The sequence below is a fragment of the Pinus tabuliformis genome, chromosome 8 (genome assembly GCF_031772625.1).
Source record: "Pinus tabuliformis cultivar Carrire ecotype Pingquan chromosome 8, CPIR1, whole genome shotgun sequence".
In the NCBI taxonomy this organism is placed as follows: Eukaryota; Viridiplantae; Streptophyta; class Pinopsida; order Pinales; family Pinaceae; genus Pinus; species Pinus tabuliformis.
This window is the reverse complement of record NC_142294.1, coordinates 1,913,337,123-1,913,354,325: the sequence shown is the minus strand read 5'-3', so window position 1 is coordinate 1,913,354,325 and position 17,203 is coordinate 1,913,337,123. Positions and strand designations below refer to the sequence as shown.

General features: G+C 36.5%; 2 protein-coding genes across 2 annotated transcripts in view; both read left to right on the top strand.

Annotated features, from left to right (window-relative positions):
* NUDT3 (nudix hydrolase homolog 3) overlaps window positions 1-17,203 on the top strand; it is a 587,520-nt gene that overhangs the window by 111,589 nt on the left and 458,728 nt on the right. The window contains exon 5 of the mRNA XM_089374741.1: window positions 1,835-1,968. Within this exon, the coding sequence (XP_089230867.1) occupies window positions 1,835-1,968 (134 nt within the window). The remainder of the gene's footprint in view (window positions 1-1,834; window positions 1,969-17,203) is intronic.
* On the top strand, window positions 9,640-10,456 carry LOC149244114 (uncharacterized). Its single transcript, XM_089367926.1, has 2 exons — window positions 9,640-9,756; window positions 9,866-10,456. Exon 2 carries the CDS (start codon window positions 9,891-9,893, stop codon window positions 10,218-10,220), a length of 330 nt encoding a protein of 109 aa, XP_089224052.1. The 5' UTR covers window positions 9,640-9,756; window positions 9,866-9,890; the 3' UTR covers window positions 10,221-10,456.

Sequence of the window (17,203 nt, the reverse complement as noted above, 5' to 3'; positions counted from 1 at the left end):
GGGCCAAAACCTCTCCTATTGAGAGGAAAAGCCACCAGAATTCTTCTTTTATAGAATGTTCAAGTGACGGATTCCAAGACCTAAGACCCTTGTCAAAAACCCCTCTAAGATTAAGTCAAACTTCTTCTTAATGAACTTTTCTTTCAGCTACTTTTGACCTAGCAACTTCCAACAACTTCAACGATTTCCAGCTACTTCGACTCAGCAACTCCCAACAACTTCGACCCCCAACAACTTGCCAACAACTTGGACTTGCCCAACAACTTCCCATCAACTTCAACTCACCCAATGACTTTCCAGTACTTTGACTTGCCCAACAACTTTCTAGCAACTTCGACTTGCCCAACAACTTTAGAAACCCTAACACAAGAGAGAGAGAGGCCCAAAAACTTCGATCTTGCTTTTCTTCTCCCTATCCTTGATTTTGGTCATTTTCTAGCTTCTTTCTTGAGGAGATCAAACTTGCTTCTTGTGTGTCCAAATGAGGTCGAGTTCCTCTTTATATATAGGCTTTCCAGGGGTATGAATTGCTTCCATGAGGTCGACTTGATATTTCATGTAGGCTGACTTGCTTGACAAGGTCTTGGAGGGTCTTTATGACATTTTTGACTCTACAAAAAATTTCTTTACAAGATACGACATGCCCAAAGGGATCTTACATGTGTGACAATGACTCTTTTGACTTCATAATTCTATGACAAACCTAGAAGCTCTCAATGGGTGCTTGACCTACAAATAAATTTACCTTGAGCATGTAACCCATGCATCAATAATGAGAATAATAAATTTCTTTTTCTCTTTTCATCAACTACATAAAATCATGATTACAATAGACATTATGAAGACCGAACCTTGTTACATATTTCAACCACAAGTTCTCCAGCTCCTACTGGAAGGGAGCTACTACTCGCCGATCTAGTTTACCGGATCCTACAGGAAGGAAGCTTCGACTCCCTTACTGAAGGCTACAACCCTTCGCACCTTCGTGTACCACGTTTCAAAATTTTCATACTGGATCCACCTGTCTCAATCAATCTTCAAAAACATGCAGACCATGACCCACACTAACCATATACCAAACTGACTACCAAGATACCAAACACTGATCAAGCTGAATAACTGAATACCGATGCCAATATATGAATCATTGAATCACTGAATACCAATTACACCTTTGCAACCATATCATTAATTAAACCAATATACCAAAGAAAACCCTCTCAACAACACTGTCTAGACTCTATACCAAGTCATCCAAGCCATAACACTGTCAAGCCATACCAAGCCAAATCAATATTGTCAAGTGTTGAAACTTGAAAGGAACAAGCTCCAAGACTGAAAGTTCAATGTGATAAATTTATGACCTCATTGATTTGAGGTGAAACTTCTGAATTGGGTAAACTGCAGATTTCTTGGTGAAGATTACCCTGTTCAAAAAATTTCTACATGGAGACCATTTCTTTCGTATTTTTTGGCTTGCAAATGGAAATGCATTGAAAATAATTTTGAAGGCAATGACAATTCCCAGGGAGTAATATTTACAAAAGTTGAAATGACATCCCAATCAAGTATCATTGCTTTGTTTGCTTTTAAAATGAATTATATGATTGTGTCTTGTATGGCTTCATTTTGGTACAAGTCTTTAAAAGATGTTGAAATGTAATTTTTTCGAGTTGTTGAAAAGCTCATAATCAGCTGCAATAGTCGAAAGTATAAAATTTCACTCATTATTAAGAGATTTCTTGATTTTCATAAGTATGCTAATGTGTAAACTGTTATGTAATTCAACTTATAATATCTTCTTTGAATAATTTATGTCATTTGTTCTTTGTAGGAGACAGAAGTTTCAGCAGTTAAATACATTTCATGGAAACAATATAGGGAGGTTTTACAGAAGGAAGATGCAGCCTATGTCCCATATGACGTAGATGGGCAGTATGGCCAACTTTTTAGAATATTGGAGGACAGGTGAGGTGCTTACATAGATATATTGCAAGTATTTATTCAATTGTATTTGTGGAATATTTTACTTTTAATTAGAGGGTTGTGTTGCGTATTAGTCTTCTCATGATTACAGTATTCCTAAACAAGATTTAGTAATAATATAGTCTTAATTTGCTTTAATCGTTGAGTTTACTCTATTGGATTTTTGTCATTCAAGATATAACAAACTTTTAGTTTAGGAAACCTTGTTTTTTTTGTTTTTTTAATATTTTTTTTAATTTGTAAAAATACTTCTTACATTCACATAAAAAATTTACATTCAGGGTAAACAGAAGTGGAAGGGCTTGATCCATTTTGTAGCAGTGTCATGATCTTAGTCTTGTCCTCAATGTGCAGTGGGTGTCTTTTGGTGCTTATATCCAATGGATTCGAAGGTTCCACAATGTGTGGTTGGTGTGGGCGTCTTATAAGCTTGATCCATTTTGTAGCAGTGTCATGATCTTAGTCTTGTCCTCAATGTGCAGTGGGTGTCTGTTGGTGCTTATATCCAATGGATTCGAAGGTTACGCAATGTGTGGTTGGTGTGGGCGTCTTATAAGCTTTGGGTGTTTGCATGGTTGGTGATTTACTATGTGATAATCAAATATGGTTAACCAATAAAATATCCAAAATATTTGGTATATAAAGATATCCATTAGGATAAAGCAATAATATATAAATGTATAAGAAAATGATATATGATATTGCAAATGAGGGTATAATTATTACTGTTGCAAACATCCCGATGACATCCCAATTTTATCACAAAATTGCAATTTTCTGGCCTAGCCGATATTTGCCGTTTTTTACTGATATTTTCCCAATTTCTATGTTTTTTTGGTTTTCCAAACCCTTGCCAATTTTACCTTGATTACGATGTTTGTAACATTGATCATTATAAATACTAGGCAGGAGTGCCCTTTCATGAGAAGTTACGTCTTTTCATAGAGATTTTGTCCTTTCAAATGTTTCTTCATTGACAATTAATTAATTATTTTTATGTTATCTTATATAGAAAAAAAGAAAGAAATTATTTTAATGTCCACGAGGCTAAAGATAGCCTATGGGACAGATTGTTTCTTCATTTGCTTGATGTATTCAGCTTTTTTCTGTGAAGCTTCAAAATAAATGCTCCAAGCTCTTGACAAACCCCTCGCTACATAGATTATCCCAAGAGCTAGCTGCCAACATATCTGCATAACTTTCCCTGTTGTCTTTGAAGGCCTCACATTCTAAAATGAAATGTTTTTCTATTTCCACTTTTCCAGAAGAGCAAAAAATGCATACTCTTTTCCCACACTTCCTTTGGCTTTTTCCAGTGCCCTGTTTCACAACGGAGTTGATGAGAATTAGTCCTTAATTGAGCAATAAGAATTTTGACTCTCCAAGAGATATTGGCCTCTATGTATGCTTTTGGTTGATGACTATGAGTGGGATTAAAGACTTCAATATAGTAAATTTTCTTTCTTCCTAGCTCCTTATCCCAAGTACGCTTGTGGAAATTTTCCATAACAAAAGCTTTTATCTCTTTGCTGTTTATGAGGCATGTGTTCAAGCAAATACCGCATTTACTAAACCATTTGTTATTTTGCTGCATCCAAGTTTTTTTGCTCTTGCACAATCTATCATTAAAGACAACCTTAGGCCATCTACCCTCTTCCATTTGCTCAATTTTTTTAAAATACCTTATGACTCCCACCATAGTAATTGCTTCAATAGGAGTAGTCCCTGTTTCACTTAACAAGATATCATAAGGAACTGCACTTTTAATCTTAAATTTGTTTGTGATCAAACGCTTCTGAATTGGCTCAATTTGTCTCCACTGCATGTTGGATGTACTGCTGGCCCATAGTTCACAACCATAGAGAATCACCAGAATCACTAGAAGCCCAAAAAGAGTTTGAGTGGTTTTCCAGTCCCATAACTCTGTCTCTCTACACCTATTTTGAAAAGCATCAAATGCTTTCCAACCCCCCAAAGTTCTTATCTTTCTATAACCATTCCAACTTAGATTTTTGTTGAAGTCAATTATGAGGTATTTGTAATCCACAACTTCTTCCAAAATGTTGCCTTCAAAATAGAACTTATGCTGCTTATGTTTTCTTTTCTTAGAGAAGACCACTTTCGTTTTGCTGATATTGACTTGCATCCCCACACTTCTACACAAATGCTCAAGGGATTGTAAGTGCTCTTGCAAACCAAGAGCCGATTTAGCGATCAGAATAAGGTCATTTGCATACAAAAGAAGCTTTATAACAAACTTGCCCAAATAGATACCATCACCCCCTTGCGAATTTAGTCACTCCTCAAGCTTGTCGATATATAAACCAAAAAGGGTAGGAGACAGTGGGCAACCTTGCTTGACTCAAATATCGCTTCTAAAACTTTCAGAAATGCCTACTGAAGTTCTAATTTTGACTTTCACCTCTTCATACAGCCTATGCACAACTGCTCTCAAATGTTTAGGAACCCCAAGTTCCTCCATTCTGTGCCAAAGCTTATCCTTAGGAATCGAGTCAAACGCTTTTCTGAAATCAACAAAGCAACGAAAGACTTCTTCCTTTTTCTCCCAAACTTTTTCAATGATGTTCCTTAAAGTTATACAATGATCAATTGTGGAATGTTTAGGTCTAAAACCTGCTTGCCCTTTAGCACGCTTATCTCTTTCTTCTGCCCACTTGCTAATTTTGTTTTCTAGCATGCTTCCAAATAGCTTTGCAAACAAAGGGTTTATCATGATGGTCCTATAATTGGAGGGATTATTGACGTCACCGCTCTTGAAAAGAGGTATTGCTAGAGTAGTTGTCCAATCTGTGGGGAGCCCTCGTTGTATGATGTTGTTGAAGATTTTTGTAATGTGAGGTGCAAGAATCTTTGAGCCCCACTTTAGATATTCTGCTTGGCGTTTAGCTAGGTCTTTTGCTTTTCCAACACCCAAATTCTTGATACCCATCTCTACCTCTTGTACAGTGAAGAATTCAGTATTAGTGTTGACCAAGGGGGGAGAGTCAACCTTGGGAACCTGCTCATAGAGTTGTCTTGCATAGTGAAACCATTTAGAAGCTGTAATATTATTTCCAATTTGTATCTTTTTCAGTTGGAGCTCCTTCCAAAATAATTTGGGATTATTTTTCCCAAAGAAGATTAGTTCTTCCCTCCTTGAAACCATGAAATCAACCTCTTTCTTGCTTAATAACTGCTTGTAAGCTTTGAGCTTTATGTTATCTTTGTTTGACTCTTTCCACATTCTCCTTGCTTTTTGCATTCCTCGTCAAACCAAACATTAACTAGAAAGCAATTTGTTTCAGACTTCTTAATTTTTGCTCTTTTGCATTTGCAAGTGCGCATTGAATTAAATGTGTTAATTCATGACTATGAATGCTGTGAATTGTAATTTTCTCCTTCTCGAAGAGCTTGAAGGTACTACAATTTTCTGGGGTCAAAAGAATTCTGCCCTGTGGGGGATTTTGTTGGACATGCTGAATTTTTGACTCTAATTGTTTCTTTCCAATCCAAGAGAAACATAAATAAATTGGCTTGTGTTCTGATTTCAAGTCCCACAACTGATCTCCAATCAAATCTTCCTCCATTTTCACACACAAACCATGCGAGCAAATTACATAATCTACCACACTTGCTCCATTGTAAGTATTGCAAGTGAAATTACCGGATTTTGCCCATCTAGTCAAGCCATTACAAATGACTAAATCAAAGGCCCCACATAGAGTAAACAATTCTTCACCAAAGAGATTGCATCCTTTGCCCTTTGAAATTATTTCCCATTGATGATTGCTTCCTTCTGTAAGCGAAATAGGGTCACAATCATCTTTACAACAAAGAATACTAGCTTGCTCACTTGCAGTGCTAGCATTGAAACCACCCACTATAAGGACTTCACGTAGCTGCGAATATGTTGCAATATTTGCTTTTAAGGCTGCAAATCGATCTTTGTGGTCAAGCCCTCTACCTTTGTAGATTTTTGAAACCTGCGACGCAAAATAGCATGCTGCAATTCTGATGTGGTTTCCATTTTCTAATATCTTAAACCAAATGAATAGCTTATTTGAGTCTTCTTTTTCTAACTGAATGAGACGACCTTGTTTCTCCCCTACTAAAACCATGATACCCCCATGCCCTTTGCCATTCTCTGTTGCCTTGTTCCACACTGCCATCTTCCAGTATCCTTTAAACAGAGGTGTCTTGCACCCTTCATGCTCATGTGTTTCTATGAGGCAAACTATGTCTCTATCTTCTGCAATAGGCCCTAATCCAGGGCCTCGTTTCCATGGGTAACCTCTGCAGTTCCTGTTGACCACTGGAGTGGCACCTGATGATTATATGAAAGACCCCATGTCCAAGGATGATCCAGAGGACACTTGTACCATCAGATATCATCAGTCAACAGAGTTTTTTAATCTCTACTTCTATTTCTCATCATCTTTCTTGTACCCAGATTCCACACCTTGCGGGGAATTGTAATAAGTGATACCAGTAATGATGAGTTTTGAGTCTGTAACAGGGCTAGGATATTGGGACTCGATCAACAAACGAGTACACCTTGGAGTGCTTTTTTTATCTCGTTAATTATCCCTTCTTTTTCAAAGACGGATAATTTTTTGGGTTTTTTCACTCACTTTTTACCCCAAAACTAGGGTGATGATCTGAAAGTTGAGCCCCTAATACATATTAGTTTCTAGAGTTGATGTATATTACGATACTAGATCACACAAAATTTTTTGTGGAATTTGGTTAAGTCTAGGTAGTCATTTTAAAAATTTTTAGATTTCCCGCAGGTCAAAAATCGCAAATAAAATTGTACTTGTAATGTAATAAGTGATGTCAAGAGAAGTTGTATGAGTTATGAGTAATGAAATTTGCACCTCACACCCTCAACTTTCTACTATGACACACTTTGATGGGTTAAAAATGTTTTTTAGACCCTCAAAACCCATTTTTCCTAAGTTTAGTGGGAAATCTAGGAATTAATTAAACCAGTGTTGTGAAAATCGCGATAAAATGAAAAAATCGCGATTTTTCCCTCTTCCGATAAAATCGCGATAATTAAACGAAAAAATTGCTGGATTTTTTTTTTGTCGATTTTTATTGAAAAAATCGTGATTTTATGAAAAAATTGCGATAAAAACTTAAAAAATCGTCGGAGGTCGCGACAGCGTAGTTTTATAATGTTTTTTGGGTTTTTTCATGAGCTCATTTGGACAGTCGCGCGCGGAGGGAGGAGGAGCTCTTAGAGACCAAGCTGAAGAGGGTTTTTTGCTAAATTTAGGTGCTTAGAGGAGAAAATCAAGAGGAGACCACCGATTTCTCCATAGAAACGATATGTGGATTAATTTTTTTTGTTTTCATTGTTTAAAAACATTGTTTTTATATGTTTTTCATTGTTTTTGGTTGGGAAACTTGGTATGGGCAACATTTTTATTTTGTTTTCATTGTTTTTAAAGATTTTTTTGTATTTCTTCATTGTTTTGGGTTGGGTTACTTGGTATGACTATGGGAACCAATTTTTTTTTTGTTTTCATTTTTTTTAAACATTGTTTATTTTTTTTCATTGTTTTTGCCATTTGGTTGGGTAATTTGGGTTTGGAATGGTTGGGTAATTTGTGTTTGAAAATTGAAACTTAGAACTTTAGAATGGTTGTTTTAGGTTGGGTTACGGGTAATTTGGATTTTCATTGTACAATCATCAATGTAAAACTTAAAAATTAAAAATTAAAATACTAAATTGTAATTTGTAAATTTGTAACTTGTAATTTTGTAAATGCTAAATTGTAATCCTAATCCTTATTTTCCCATAGGTTCACAATTGCACCAAAACACCATTCAAGACTTCAAGTTTGCAACTTCAAAGTTCAAAAACAAACATGCCAAGGAAATTGGATCCTTTCTGGGAATATGGTGTACCTGATTCTCCGAATGATAGAGTAAACTTGAGTTGCAAGTTGTGTGGCCACCCTATGTCCGGGGGGGTGTACAGGTTGAAGTTTCACCTTGCAAAAATCCCTGGACATGATGTGGAGCCTTGTACAAATACAACTCCTGAACTTATCCAAAGAGCCATGAGAGCATTGGAAACTTTAGAGCAGACTAGAGTGGCTGAAGAAGAACTCAAAAGGCAACTAAAAAGGTCAGCTGAAGGAAGTGGGCCAAGTGGCACTGGTTCTACTACAACATCAGCCAATCCGGTAGCTGCATCATCATTTTTTGTTCTTCGAACCACACCTGGTTCACAGCCATCTATCAGTTCAATGCTAAAAAGAACTGAGAAAGAACAAGCTGACAAGTTGCTAGCAAAATTTCTCCTCTGGAGTGATATTCCTTTCAGCATTGTAAGGAATAATCCATTTTTCCAACCTATTGTTGATGCTATTGCCAGTGTTGGCCCGGGGTACAAAATCCCTTCTTATCATGATTTCAGAGCCCGGATTCTTCAAAATGAAAAGCGTGACTGCACCCAAAGATTGGAGGATTTTAGGGCATCATGGGCACAAACAGGATGCACTGTTATGTCAGATGGTTGGACTGACCAAAAGGGGAGAACCCTTATAAACTTATTGGTTAGTTGTCCCAAGGGGACTATGTTTATCAAATCTGTTGATGCATCTGCACAAATCAAAGATGCAAGAACTTTATGTGATTTGCTGGATGTGTTTATTTTGGAGGTGGGTGAACAACATGTTGTCCAAGTCATAACAAACAATGCTGCAAATTATGTTCCTGCTGGTAGGATGCTTATGGATAGGCATCCTACTTTATTTTAGACACCTTGTGCTGCCCATTGTATTGATTTGATGTTAGAGGACATAGGGAAAATTCCCTTTGTCAAAGATATTGTTGACTCATCAAAAAGCATTACAAAATTTATATATAATCATACATCTGTGCTTAGCTTGATGAGAAGATTCACCAACAACAAAGAGTTGGTGCGCCCCGCCATTACACGGTTTGCCACCAGTTTCATATCTCTTCAATCCCTCTTGATTTCTATGTGGGATGTGAAGAGAATGTTTCTTTCAGAGGAGTGGCATGCTTTGCCAATGAGCCGCAAACCAGAAGGAGAGGTCGTATGCAGACTAGTTTCGTACCAGGAAGACTTCTGGGCTGGAGTGCAGGAGGTGTGCGCCGTTACTGAACCTTTGGTAAAGGTTCTTCGATTGGTTGATGGTGAGAAGCCCGCAATGGGCTATTTGTATGAAGCCATGGACAGGGCCAAAGAAGCCATTCGGGCCTACTATGATGATAAGGGCGATGATGGGTTTCAAAAACAACTCCTTCTATGGGGAGTGATTGATGAGCGATGGAACAACACACTCCATCATCCCATTTATGCTGCTGGGCTTTTCCTGAACCCTGCATTTTCTTATGCATGTGGGTTTGATTTTGATGCTGAGATCATGGATGGATTCTTATCCTGTGTCCAGAAGATGGTGCGATCTCCAGAACAACTTATAGAGATCTCTAAACAAATTGAGACATATAGGATGGCAGGTGGCACATTTGGCTTTGAGATGGCTATCACTGATAGGACGATTAAAATGCCAGGTATTTTTTAGTTTGTAACTTTGTTTCAAATTTCATTGTCTCTTCAAATTCCATTTTTTTTCTTATGTTTATTTAAAATTTTATTTGTAATTTTGTTGTAGATGCATGGTGGTAGGGTACCCCTTCTGCAAAAGCTTGCCATTCGCATCCTCAGCCAAACATGCAGCTCCTCAGGATGTGAGCGCAACTGGAGTATATTTGAAAAAAGCGCAACAGGTTAACACTTAAACATTTAAAATATTGCAAATTTCCAAATAAATTTTTGAATTCATTAAACAATATTTTTTTTATAATTATTAATTATTATTTCATGATCTTTGTACAGGTTGGAGTCCCAACGACTTAATGACATGGTCTACGTCTACTACAATCTTCGATTGTGGGTGAGGCAACTTGAGAGGACACCTGATGTGGATGCCATCTCATTGGATGGGATTGACACTACTGCTGCATGGAGGGTTGAGGCCGAGAGGCCTCTCATGGAGTCTGCTGATGATTGGTTAGTGCAGGATGTAGTGGAGGGGGACGAGGAGGAGGAGCAGGAGGAGGAGGAGGAGGAGGAGGAGGAACAGGAGGAGGAGGTGACACCGCCTGCCTGGGCTACCACTGCCACCAGTAGAGGACGTGGTCTACCTCTTATAGCTCCTACTTCTAGTTCTTTAGCTTCTAGAGCACATTAGACTCCACTGCCATCTCCACCAGCACGGGCACCGGCATCTACATCTAGAGGGAAAGGGCAAGCTGTGGCATTTTGTCGCAAAAGGGGCAGAGGAAATCAATAGGATTAGACTTTCATTTTATTGTATATGACATTATGACATGATGAGATACATTATCATATTTTTTGTTGATATTTTGAGGCTGAGTTGGGACTCAGGAGTCAGGACTTACTATTAAGGACATGATTCAATGTTATGTGTGATTTTAGCACTAGAAATGATATTAAACATCTTATATATTAGTTTTTTTATCATATTTATGTGTCAATGTATTTATTTTATGTTGTAGATGGTTTAGATATTAAAAAAAATGAATATTTTTGTACCAAACGATTATTTCCCGATTTTTTCCGATAATTTCCCGATAATTCCGATTTTTTCCGATTTTTTCCCCACGCCGATTTAATCCCGATAACGATTAATGCAACATTGAATTAAACCAAAAATTAAATAAATGGAGAAAAATAAATATCCACACATGTTAAATGTTGTGGAAATGAGGTGGAAAATTATGGGGGAGTTAAAGTGAAGTCCCAAGTTGACGTAGATTCCTAAAATCAAGGAAAGGACGTGCTCAAATAAAATCGAATTTCTAGCATTAAATGAGAAAGCTGCTTACTTGAAAATTTGCATTTGTAAAGTTAATGCACATTTCGGAGGATCTGGGAGAATATTTGGTGAAGATTTTTGTGGGAAATTGTCCGCACATGGATTACCACCCATATACACTTGTCATTCTATCATAAAATTCGAATTTGGCTCATAAGGGAAGAAGAAAATGATGTCCACTTGCCAGAATTCGATTTTTACACTTGGCATTGGAGCTTCATTCAACAAATTCGAATTTCTCTTTGGGATTGTCACCTCATGCTACTTGTTTAGTCACTTCTACATTAAGATTGGCTCCAATGCCATTTGTCATTGTCATTCTTCATTGGGATTTGCTCTCAACTCTCTATATAATAGAGTCATGGGCTCTCATATTGTATCATGTAATACGAGCTATTGTGCTTGAGGAGACTATGCAGGATTGTATTCACTACTTGTAATATAAAACAATAGTCTTTGGGGTAAAGCGTAATGGTGTTCTTCTCTTTGCATGTGTGGCAAATTCTTGACTTGTTGTTATGCTTCTATTTATTTCCTCATGTCATTATTTCTTTCATGCTTGTTTCAAGTTATGTTAGTATGCATCGATCTCATATTAGCATAAGAATTAATTATTTTCTTTAGGAAAATAAATCTTTTAGTGGATAATAGATGTATCTCTAGGAATTCTTTCCACTGCACTTATTTAATTTCATGTCGATTTAATGATTTGTGGTGAAGTTTTGTAGATAAATCATTATTTGGTCAAGTTTTTCAAGCATGAGGGGAAATTATCGGAAGAATCAACCCATTCTTGAAAAATATTTAAGGAGAACCTGCATGTTTTGAATTCCAAAGTCTCATCTATATCTTATTTGTGTCTTGTAGGGATTCTTCAAGTTTTTTAAAGCTTTTATTTCTTGCATCAAAATATCAAACTTGGAAAAAATTATTTTTTGCGTATTGTACTTCATTTATCAATATTTGACTCTGTGAAAGAGCTAAGTCATGGCTAGTCAAGGAGGAGAGCTTGCTTATTTTTGTAACATACTTTGTTGTCATCTTGGTTTAACATTTGAGTTATTTTTGTATCCTTTTGAGCAAGATAGTTTCCATGCTTTGATTTGTAGACTTATTCATCTTGAAAGCATTTATAATATTTTGTGCTAACAATTTAGTGTTTCACCTTTCAGCTTTATTTTGGCTTTCCATTTGAAAGCATTTCACTTAATTTTAAGCAAAATACAATTTCATTTCTTAAAGAGCAAATACTTGGAAGGCACAGGTTGTTTATTATTTGATGCTTATCTTATGATGGTTATTGCTCATATCAATTTTTTGCTTATAAATCTTAAAGTGATAATCTATTTAACTCTAACAATTCTCCTAGAAACTCACATCCTTTTTAAATTAACTTTTCCTTAGGGACCCCTCCCCCCCCCTAGCTAACCTAGGAGATAGCTCAAATGGAAAGAGTCGGGATTAGTGTGACAACCCCTTCTCTGAGTTCCCTGCCACCAACCACACCTTGTGGGATTGAAGGATTTTCTCACTGACTTGTAGGTAGGTATAGGCGGTAGGGTCAACATTTTTGGCGCCGTTGCTGGGGACAAGTCTTCTTGTACCTAGGAAATCGACTAACTTTTGGTTTTTGCATGTTGGATTTTAGAGTTAGATTCTTGTTCAAATGACGACTCCACTTATTTCATTTTCTGCAAGGATTTCTGTTTGAAGCTTGCTTCTTGTATATTTCTTGCTAATCTTGGACATGAACCTCTCTCTGGTATCCATTTGCTCTTTTAGGGTCAAGTGAGCATGACATCATGAATGATTTGTTCGCCCCATGTAATTTTACTAACATTTCAAGCTATTCGAATTTCATTATGGATGAAGCCATTTAGGCTATTGTAAGAGTTGCCAATTTTTCTAGGTGACAGTGCCATCAGTACTGAAACTCACCTTAGGAATTGCCACCTTTGTGTGAGCAAATGGTGCCATGATATTAATCATGAGGATGTTAAAATGAGACTTTTCATCTTTTCATTAGATGGAAATGCAATGGATTGGTTCCTAGAATTACCTGCTAACAATTTTGATTCTCTAGAATCAATCATTGGCGCCTTTGAAGAAAAATATGGAGATGAAAGAAAGATCAAAGCGAAAACAAATGAGAATGATAAGGATCTCATCAAGGGGTTGAATCAAATGATTATGGATATGCAACTCAACCAAGTTCAACTCATTAAGACCATGGAGGTAAATCTTGCACAAGCAATAAAGTCCATGGAAGTCAATCATTCTAATCAGATGACCTCTATTCAAAACAGGTTGGTTGCCATGGAAGAAAACAAGTGCAATTAATCAACACCATGGAAACGAATCATGCCAAGGAAATAAGTGTTATTAAGGCTAATCAAGTCACTTTTTCAGAATAGGTTGGATGAAATTGAAAGATTACAGGTACAAAAATTCCAACTTAGGTTAAATGACGAATGGGAAGAAAACAAAGAAACAAATCATAAGCCTCCCAGTTCACTGAAGAAATCTTCTTCTCATTATGAGGAGATCATTTACTCCATTGAAAAATGGCTAATTGATGGAGACTTGGATAGCAAGGAAACTGAGGGGAATCAGGTTTATACTTATGAGATTGATCTATCACCCATGTTAGAGCAGAAGCAGAATGGACAAAAGAAGGTCAAAGAAGTCTTGGATACTTTGAATTTTCCATACGAGCATCTTCAAAATCGGGCAGAAAGGTTTACTTTGATCACATCAACATCAACATCACAATCTATTAAGAAGAACAGAAAAAAGCAGAAAGGATTTGGTAAATCTGATGACCATATACAACACAGTGTTGGGACAGATCAAAGTCCTAAGATATTCAGAATTGGATAGGGCACATTAGAAAAACCACCCATGGATCTGCCCGAAAGTAAGCAGGTTCTCAGCGCGAACTTCATTGAGGACATCAGATGCCATGGGCCATCTTTTTGTATCATATTTCTAACCTCATCCCTTGTCATTTTTGTTTAATTAGTTTTATTTCAAGAATAAATTGTCATTTATGCTCTTAGAATAAATTTTCATTTCTTCATTTTTGTACTTGATGTCATTTGATGTTATTTTGAATGGATACTGCTAATATATGTCTCTTGTCAATGGATGCAGATTCCAGGTTCTTGCACACTATCACGTTGTATCTAGCATGCATCCCCATATGGAGCCAAATGTTGACCATAGGAGTGACGCTTGATGATTATATGATAGACTCCATGCCAAAGATGATCTAGAGAACACTTGTACCATCAGATATCATCAGTTAACAGAGTTTTTTAAACTCTACTTCTATTTCTCATCATCTTTCTTGTACCTAGATTCCACACCCAACGGGGGATTGTAATAAGTGATACTAGTAATGATGAGTTTTGAGTCTATAACAGGACTAGGATATTGGGACTCGATCAGCAAATGAGTACACCTTGGAGTGTTTTTTTTTTTATCTTGTTAATTATCCCTTCTTTTTCAAAGGCAGATAATTTTCTGGGTTTTTTCACTCACTTTTTACCCTAGAGCTGGGGTGATGACGGTTTGAAGGTTGAGCCCCTAATACATCTTAGTGTTTAGAGTCGATGTATATTACCATACTAGATCACAAAATTTTTTTCGTGGAATTTGGTTAAGTTTAGGTAGTCATTTTAAAATTTTTTAGATTTCTCGTAGGGAGAAAATTGCAAATAAAATTGTACTTGTAATATAATAAGTGATGCCTATAGAAGTTGTATGAGGTATGAGTAATGAAATTTACACCTCTCACCCTCAACTTTCTATTATGACACACTTTGATGGGTTAAAAATGTGTTTTGGACCCTCAAAACCCATGTTTCCTAAGTTTAGTGGGAAATCTAGCAATTAATTAAGCCAAAAATTAAATAAATGGAGAAAAATAAATATCCACACATTCTAAATATTGTGGAAATGAGGTGGAAATTTATGGGGGAGTTAAAGTGAAGTCTCAAGGTGATGTGAACTCCTAAAATCAAAGAAAGGACATGTGCTCAAATAAAATCGAATTTCTGGCATTAAATGAGAAAGCTGCTTACTTGGAAATTCGAATTTGTGAAGTTAATGCACATCTGGGAGGATTTGGGAAAATATTTGGTGGAAATTTTTATGGGAAATTGTCCCTACATGGGTTACCACCCATATACGCTTGTCATTCTATCATAGAATTCGAATATGGCACATAAGGGAAGAAGAAATGATGTCCACTTGCCAAAATTCGATTTTTACACTTGGCATTGGAGCTCCATTCAACAAATTTGAATTTTTTTTTGGATTGTCACTTCATGCCACTTGTTTAATCACTTCTACATTGGGATTGGCTCCAATGCTATTTGTCATTGTCATTCTTCATTGGGATTTGCTCCCAACTCTCTATATAATAGAGCCATGGGCTTTCAGATTGTATCATGTAATACGAGCTATTGTGCTCGAGGAGACTCTGTGGGATTGTATTCACTACTTGCAATATAATACAACAGTCTTTGGGGTAAAGCGTGATGGTGTTCTTCTCCTTGCATGTGTGGTAAATTCTTGACTTGTTGTTATGCTTCTATTTATTTCCTCATGTCATTATTTCTATCATGTTTGTTTCAAGTTATGTTAGTATGCAGCGATCTCATATTAGCATAAGAATTAATTGTTTGCTTTAGGAAAAGAAATCTTCTAGTGGATAATAGATGTATCTCTAAGAATTCTTTCCACTGCATTTATTTAATTTCATGTCCATTTAATAATTTGTGGTGAGGTTTTGTAGATGAATCATTATTTGGTCAAGTTTTTCAAGCGTGGGGGGAAATTCTCGGAGGAATCAACCCATTTTTGAAAAATATTCAAGGAGAACCCGCATGTTTTGAATTCCAAAGTCTCATCTATATCTTATATGTGTCTGGCAGGGATTCTTTCAAGTTTCTTAAAGCTTTTATTTCTTGCATCAAAATATCAAATTTGGAAAAAAAATATTTTTTACGTATTGTACTTCGTTTATCAATATTTGACTATTTCAAAGAGTTAAGTCATGGCTAGTCAAAGAGGAGAGCTTGTTCATACTCTTTGGCCTAGCCTCTTGTAGATTATTTTTGTAACATACTTTGTTGTCATCTTGGTCTAACATTTGAGTTATTTTTGTATCCTTTTGAGCAAGATAGTTTCCATGCTTTGATTTGTAGACTTATTCATCTTGAAAGCATTTATAATATCTTGTGCTAACAATTTAGTGTTTCACTTTTCAGGTTTATTTTGGCTTTCCATTTGAAAGCATTTCACTTCATTTTAAGCAAAATACAATTTCATTTCTTAAAGAGCAAATACTTGGAAGGCACTGGTTGTTTATGTATTTGATGCTTATCTTATGATGGTTATTGCTCATATCAATTTTTTGCTTATAAATCTTAAAGAGATAATCTATTTAACTCTAACAATTCTCCTAGAAACTCACATCCTTTTTAAATTAACTTTTCATTAGGGACCCTCCCTTTAGCTAACCTAGGAGATAGCTCAAACGGAGAGAGTCGAGATTAGTGTGACATCCCCTTCTCTGAGTTCCCTACCACCAACCACATCTTGTGGGGTTGAAGGTTTTTCTCACTGACTTGTAGGTAGGTGTAAGCGACAGGTTCAACAGTTCCAACTTCCAATAAACTAATCTTAGGGAAACTTGGGTATGACTTGATTGCTATTTATTTTGACATGCAAGACTCACATTTGAGTCTTTGTCGCTGCTTTCCCATACTAACCTTGCTTTCTGATTTCCTGTTGAAGAGTTTGTTGCATCTTCTTTATTACTCTTTTGCTGCTTTGTTTTGGAAGGAGGTCCAAATCGCGCTATCACAGCTTTGCCTTTATAAATCCATGCTTTCTTGCCTTGATCTCTTGTTGCCCTAACCTTTAAAATTTCCCCCCTTCTTTCCTCCTGTTGTTTTACAGTTAAATCTTCTTCTAGGAAAAAACGAGAACCCCTCAAAAGATGTTTCTTGCTTAGAATGATATATTTATCACGCAAGCTAGGCATAATGACTTTTATGGGCCTGGCTCTTTCCCCGTTAAACTTACTCACCCTCCATGCTTGGCATATTTGTCCTTGCGATAGCAACTTGTCTTTCAAGAAGTCCCTTGCAAGGTCAAGAGTACATTCATTTTTCCCATAGTCTTTCACCCCTTTATTAATTATGTTTGCTGCCCTATTTTGTCTTTCCTTCCCTTCACTATCTTGCATGTTGTCAACCTGAATATTTGGTTCTACTTCCTCATTAGCAGAATTGCTAATAACTTGAGCCCAAGTTTTGGAAACT

Coding starts and splice junctions, on each gene's coding strand:
- LOC149244114 (XM_089367926.1), top strand. CDS start 9,891: ATGGTCTACGTCTACTACAATCTTCGATTGTGGGTGAGGCAACTTGAG.